Here is a 7,500-nt window from a genome sequence, read left to right as displayed (position 1 = left end):
GTATCTTCCCACCACTGCGTACTCTGCAGGTTGCATGATCTGGTTTGGTTGTCTGTATACACTTGCAAAGGATGTCATCATTGACTTCATCTCCGATGTAGCAATGCCTTCTGAAGTAACAGAAGACACACAGAGAGTCAGACAACCAGGGAATGGCAGAATGAAAAAGAGCGCACCCACGCGGCACAAAAACACACTAATACAAATGCTCACATACGCAGATTAGTGCTTTTCAACACGGTGACTTCGGCATCATGAGCAGAGAAAAATCAGGTGTGAATTGAACCATATAAATTGTTAACTCACGAGTGGTCTCTCTCACGTATGTAGTAAAATACAAAAGAGTACGTGTTCACAAACACACACACACACACACACACACACACACACACACACACACACACACACACACACACACACACACACACACTCTCTCTCTCTCTCACTCTCTTTCTCTCACACTCACGCACACACACACACATACCCACACACACACGCAAGCTCCCACGCACCCCTGTGCACACCACACGCGCAAGCAAACGAATTCGTTAACACACCCACTCTAATTAAACCACCTATCCACCCACCCATCTACACAACACCCACACCCACTCACCAGGGACAACAAACTCCCAATTGATGACCACCAGATCATTATCATCCAGTCCCCCCGCTGTGTCCGATACACTCCAACCATCGACACCAATCATCTCCAAGAACTCGTCCACGTGTTCTGCCGGATACTGCGTCACCAGCGAGCCTTCTGGGAAGGTCAGCTGATTCAGAGAGTCGCTCCCATCAACAACTGTTACGTCAGAAAATATGGCCGCTGTCAGGAGAGCAAGAGAGAGAGGGAGAGAGAGAGAGAGAGAGAGAGAGAGAGAGAGAGAGAGAGAGAGAGGGGGGAGAGGGGGAGAGAGAGAGCGAGAGCGAGAGAGAGCGAGATAGAGAGAGAGAGAGAGATAGAGAGATAGAGAGAGGGAGAGAGAGAGAGAGAGAGAGAGAGGAAGAAATAGGGAGAGAGAGCGAGAGAGAGATAGAGAGAAAGGGAGAGAGAGCGATAGAGAGAGAGAGAGAGACTGAGAGAGAGAGAGAGAGAGAGAGAGAGAGAGAGAGAGAGAGAGAGAGAGAGAGAGAGAGAGAGAGAACGAACGAGCAAACGAACGAACTTTATTACTCAAGGATGGAGATTTTAGGCTCACGCGAGAGAGAGAGAGAGAGAGAGGGAGAGAGAGCGATAGGGAGAGAGAGAGAGGGAGAGAGAGCGAGAGAGAGAGGGAGAGAGAGCGAGAGACAGAGAGGGAGAGAGAGAGCGCGCGCGAGAGAGAAAGTGAGAGGGAGCGAGACACAGAGTGTCGGGGGTGGGAGGGAGGGAGTGGGGTTTAAGAAGAGAGAGAGTAACACACGTACACACACACACATACACACACATACACACGCACGCACACACGCACACACACACACACACACACACACACACACACACACACACACACACACACACATCCAAGCAAGCGTACTATGTTGTACTATATCTGTCTCTTTCGAGACATAACTGCGAGTTGTTGACATTATCACATTCTGGACAAAATGCTTTCTGAGTTAATTGAAGAGACTAGTTGTACTTACCGAAGAAATACTGCCGTGTGCCGAGAACCTGTTGAAGAGAAAGAAAATTCTGGTAAAGTATTGCTGTGGCAAGAGTCGTCAAATATTCCAACAACCAAGAAGGCATTAACCTTACAATTCAACTTACCAAACCATCAACCAACTAAACAGGCAACACACGAGACATACCCTCCACTTCCCTCTCCTTTACCTGGAAGCTGTGTCTCACTTCCACACCGGCTGACCCTAGAACTCCTTTCAGGTCAGCAACGGGAGCATCGGAAGTGACGTCAAAGATGTACAGCTCTTCAGAAAGAGGCTCGACGTTGGTCACGTCTGACACTATGTCAGCGACGTCAGCCTGAGTCATCAAGATGGCAGACAGGACGAGCGACGCGATGGCGAGAAGCATGGTGATATTCTGTTGAAAGAAACCTGTACACTAAAATGTGGTACAAAATAAATGAGAAAACGAAGGCCAAAGGGGGTAAAGAAAGAAAAAAAGTGGTGAACAAAAAACCCATTGTCGTATGACTTGAACTACGAAGAGGACTGGTGCGTACTAGTGCATTTCTTTCTTTTTCTTTCTTTATTTTGGTGCTTAACGTCGTTTTCAACCATTCAAAGTTATATCGCGACGGGGAAAGGGGGGAGATGGGATAGGGGAAAGGGGGGAGATGGGATAGAGCCACTTGTTAATTGTTTCTTGTTCACAAAAGCACTAATAAAAAAATAGCTCCAGGGGCTTGCAACGTAGTACAATATATTGACCTTACTGGGAGAATGCAAGTTTCCAGTACAAAGGACTTTACATTTCTTACATACTGCTTGACTAAAATCTTTACAAACATTGACTATATTATATACAAGAAACATTTAACAAGGGTAAAAGGAGAAACAGAACCGTTAGTCGCCTCTTACGACATGCTGGGTAGCATCGGGTAAATTCTTTCTCGTCCCAACCAATATGGGACTCCCCCTAACCCGCGGGGGGTGTACTAGTGCATACCTTATTGAAACTACACAAACGGAATGATAGTGTGTTTCAAGTTTACTGATATGTAAGAGAGAGAGAGAGAGAGAGAGAGAGAGAGAGAGAGAGAGAGAGAGAGAGAGAGAGAGAGAGAGAGGAGAGAGAGAGAGAGAGAGAGAGAGAGAGAGAGAGAGAGAGAGAGAGAGAGAGAGAGAGAGAGAGAGAGAGAGAGAAATACACTCAGATTTGACATCTACAAAACGTTTCAAAAGAAAGTTCATGTTCTGATTTACCTCAAGTCTGTTGTTCAACCTGCTGAAATGCACTCGATTACTGACAACACGGTTCTGAGTAGATAAAGAAAGAGCGGTCAGGGTGCTTCATTTATACTGTGTGAGAAACAGTAAAAGGCAGTGATCAACAAAAAAAGAAAGGTTCGTTAATAGAGCGTTTAATGGTGGCGAGAGAATACCCATTTAGCAAATATATAGACATCAGAACGACGTGCATCTGACGTTTCGTTATGTCTGTCATTCAATATTCCGTCATTTTCCTTTTACATTTGTGTATGTGTATGTGTGTTTGTGTGAATACGAATACGAATACGAGATGAGTCATTATCACATCATGTACACCTGACGTTCATTAAATATTTCGTGATTTTCCATTAACGTTTGTGTGTGTGTGTGTCTGTGTCAGTGGTGTGTGTGTGTGTGTGTGTGTGTGTGTGTGTTTGTGTGTGTGTGTGTGTGTGTGTGTGTTCGTCTGTGTGTGTGCCTGTGTGTATGTGTGTGTGTGTGTTTGTGTGTATGTGTGTGTGTGTGTGTGTGTGTGTCTGTGTCTGTGTCTGTGTGTGTCTGTGTTGTGTGTCTGTGTGTGCATTGCACTTCTATCACAAACCTAAAACGTATAAATAATAAAATTGTGGCCATAAATAAAAGAGACATCAATACTGTGAGAAAACCGCAATGATTTCATGCTGAAGACCGTTGCCATCACATATTTGTTGAGCATAATTATACTGATATCAGTACCGTGCGCTCTTTATGGAGAAAACTGCAATGATTTCACGTTGAAGACCGTGTCGCCAACATAGGTAATGGACCGTAACTCCCAAACAGATATTCTGCCAAGGCTCTAAAATATAAAATAAAAATACATCAACAAACGCAAGTTGGTTGTTTCTGCTTCATTTTACACTGCATAATCATAAAACACAAAATATAAGTTAACATATCGTTTTATTGTAGACAAAACGAAATGCTCACAAATGTAATGTCGCCTGTAGTTAACCGATCCATTAAACAGCTGTCGGTTGCAATGATACGATCACACTGTGCAAATAAGTAGAGGTTACATGCCGAGTCTCAGTGATTATCAAAAATAATGGTCGAAGTTAGCGGATCATGAAAAATGCGAGCTTTAGCGAGCTTTTTCATGACCGCGAACTGAGACCATTATTTTTTATAATCACTGAGACGAGGTGTGTAACCTCTTTATTCCTCCTTTCTTCAGTTATTCAAAGAAAAGAGGAGTTTTTTTGCGAAAGTTTGATCGAATCCTATTCTCTCAACCAGTCAACCTGCGCAGGCGATCGATTAATGCGCGGTTGTATAGTTCCGTGCAAATCATTCCATTCTGTTAACACTTCTTGTCAGTTTTCCTATTTTGGGCTAAAATCAAGTACACAGATATGCTGTTATTCTGCTGTGGCGGCAAAGGCAGATATTGTGTGTTCTGTATATGTTTTGGTATCGCTTAGAATAATGTTTTTTCGTCAAATGGGACTAGCAGACGAACTTTTGCACCCGTGTTCCAACGTTAAAAACTGTATGAAGTTCAGTTTTCTGGGGAAAATAGTGTATGAAACCCCTTTATGTTGTTTAAATTGATGAGCTGTGTGCATTTGGTTGCGTGTGATCTGTTTATTAAATGAAATATTGTTGAAAACTGACCGTCGGATTGCAGTCTGTTGTCGAAGGAACTGAGTGAAAAGAAGGGGAACTACTCTTGTCGCTAGACAAAGTATGAGTTACTTGCCTTGGGAAATTGCTTGTGATGAACGGCTTGACGGCACGGCAGATGAGATTCAGAAAACAACCGAACTCATGGATTTTATATGGAGATTCATGTGTTCAGGCCTGTAGTTGTTAATTTAAATGCGGTATGTTTGTATTGTTTGCTCCAGAGATGTATACTTCGTACATTAGAGCGTTCGGAACTTTTCAGTCGCAAAAAGTAGTACCGAAACAGAACAACCTCTCAACCCATTGCACTATCGAGGATTCAGGCTGTTGCTGGGTCGTTATTTGTTTGGTTGCTGGGTCATTATCGAAAAATAACTACCCCTACAAGTTTACAGAGGTAAAGAAGCAGAGGGGGGAATAATTGTGTTTACTACCCGTCATAAAAATAAAGGCCAATAGTTTCACCTTTATATTCAGCAAATATATTGATTTTACAAGAGGTATCTATCTATATATATATACGACTTGTGTCTGTGTGTGTGTGTGTGTGTGTGTGTGTGTGTGTGTGTGTGTGTGTGTGTGTGTGTGTGTGTGTGTGTGTGTGTGTTCGCGATGCACGGCCAAAGTTCTCGATGGATCTGCTTCAAATTTGGTGGGCATATTCTGGTAGACCCCGGACACAACCTGGTCGATGAGAATTTTCAACACGTGCTCTCAGCGCGCAGCGCTGAACTGATTTTGGTTTTTCTGTTCATCTTCCCAGATCCATGTTCATCTTCCTTATCTTCTCCAGTGTTTTGCGTTTATCTCCCTTCCTTCGTATGGCGTCAATCCATATTCCCGTTACTATTTTTAGAAGGTCACTGTCCACAACGCTTCATCCCGGCGAAGCCGGATATTCCCGTTACTATTTTTAGAAGGTCACTGTCCACAACGCTTTCATCTCGGCGAAGCCGGGTATTCCTCGACTTCTTCCCGGCGAAGCCGGGTATTCGGCTCTACTTCTTCCCGGCGAAGCCGAGTACCCGGCGAAGCGGGTATTCATTCTAGTTGTCTATACAGGGGTACCTGCAACACAGACACATCAAAAATTAAATTCGCAAAAGCATGGTTACCACGTTCAAATTTGACAGAAACGAGAACAGCTACAAGTGAACATGTTTTGCACGACATTGGAAAGACGAATCTTTTTTTATTTATCAAAAACAGTCATTTTGTTCACCTATGATGTTTACAAATGACGTTATGGAATGGTGAATGGTGTAGGTGTCATTCTCCTCAGAATCCAAACAGATGTTGTTTGAGGCGAGAGAGAGAGAGAGAGAGAGAGAGAGAGAGAGAGAGAGAGAGAGAGAGAGAGAGAGAGAGAGAGAGAGAGAGAGAGAGAGAGAGAGAGAGAGAGAGAGAGAGAGAGAGAGAGAGAATTTTGAATTGAATTGAAATTTGCTTTACGAGGGTGACAGAATAAGCAATGTATACATGCTTTTTTTTCATCCGGCCCTTGCCCATTGAGGGGTAACAAACAAGAAGAAATAGAAGATAAGTTTAACTATAGTACAAATGACATATTTACCATAATTAACATGTCAAGCAACCAATAAGACATTTTAAGATGCATTGTGATTCTTTAGCAATGCTTGAAAATTATATATAACACAGATGTGTTTGTATAAAAAAAAATTGAAAAAATAAAAAAATAAAAAAATATCCTTCATGAATTATATATAATCATGTTTTTCAATATAATCAGAGAGTACAGTTATATTTTGCCAGCTGCAAAAATTTCTCTCAGAGAGAGAGAGAGAGAGAGAGAGAGAGAGAGAGAGAGAGAGAGAGAGAGAGAGAGAGAGAGAGAGAGAGAATTGAATTGAACTTTATTTAACAAGGATTAAGATTTAAGGCTAGACCTTTTCTTACAATCTGTCCTTGGGACGCACAGACACACAATGATACAATTGAAAAATTAAAAATTGAAAAGCTAAAAAGTTTACCAACAAAAGGAGGTCAGACATCTTCAGCACGTGATGATAAAGATGACGATGACGATGACGATGACGATGACGGATTGACGATTGACGACTGACGATGACGATGATGATGATGGGGATGATGATGATGAGGATGATGATGAGGATGAGGATGATGATAATGATGATGATGAGGCATGAAGAGCATACATAATTATGTGGTTATTCATAAAATCAAATGCATACTATGCAAGTAATTATAAGTACAAGCTGGTAACAATCGAACATGTAGCAATAGTACAACAAAAATATGTTCAGTACAATGCACAGCATATCTTTGGCGTAATACTAAGTGTGGTAAATCAAAACGCGTTAAACTACTCAGACATTAAGTGTTTTTGGACACATTTTTTAAAACTTTCTAATGACTTTAAGTGAATTCCAAACTTATGTACCCGAAAAAGCAAGACTGGTCTTATAAAGGTCAATTCGTGGAATCGGTGGGATCAAGTTGACCGACCTATATCTGTCGGTAACTTTATTAAATAATGATGTAATGTAAATCGGCACTTTACCGTAATACAATTTATGCATGAAAATGGCTTTGTTTAACTTGAGATGCTTTTCCAGTGGAAGAAAGTTAAGCATTTTTAATGTCATATCTGTCGGGGCATTATCCTTTACGATGAGTTTAGCCGAGCGACGATAGAGAGAGTCTAACTTTTTCAAGTGGACATCACTGCTGCCATCCCAGAGCGTCGAAACATAATTGATGTGAGGCATTACATGAGCATGGTGGAACATTTCCAGAGTCCTTCTGTCCGTAGATTACTTTAACTTGGATAGGAGGAAAACGTTCTTGGCTACTTTCTTGCAAATATGCTGTAATTGTGCCTGCCACTTGAATTCACAATCAATAATTACCCCTAAAACGCGATGCTGTTGAACTTGTTCAATTGATTGCGTACCAATAGTAAGATTTAGT

The 7,500-nt window shown here is 41.9% G+C and overlaps 1 protein-coding gene across 1 annotated transcript in view; it reads right to left on the bottom strand.

The window, feature by feature from the left end:
• LOC138979761 (uncharacterized) overlaps positions 1–7,500 on the bottom strand; it is a 25,061-nt gene that overhangs the window by 1,102 nt on the left and 16,459 nt on the right. The window contains exons 2-5 of the mRNA XM_070352504.1: positions 1,820–2,029; positions 1,630–1,657; positions 617–805; positions 1–110 (exon numbers count right to left, since the gene is read on the bottom strand). The exon at positions 1–110 is cut by the window's left edge and continues 9 nt beyond it. Of these exons, the coding sequence (XP_070208605.1) occupies positions 1–110; positions 617–805; positions 1,630–1,657; positions 1,820–2,029 (537 nt within the window). The remainder of the gene's footprint in view (positions 111–616; positions 806–1,629; positions 1,658–1,819; positions 2,030–7,500) is intronic.

This window comes from Littorina saxatilis, linkage group LG11 (genome assembly GCF_037325665.1).
Source record: "Littorina saxatilis isolate snail1 linkage group LG11, US_GU_Lsax_2.0, whole genome shotgun sequence".
NCBI classification, from domain to species: domain Eukaryota; kingdom Metazoa; phylum Mollusca; class Gastropoda; order Littorinimorpha; family Littorinidae; genus Littorina; species Littorina saxatilis.
This window is presented reverse-complemented; position numbering and strand designations above follow the sequence as displayed.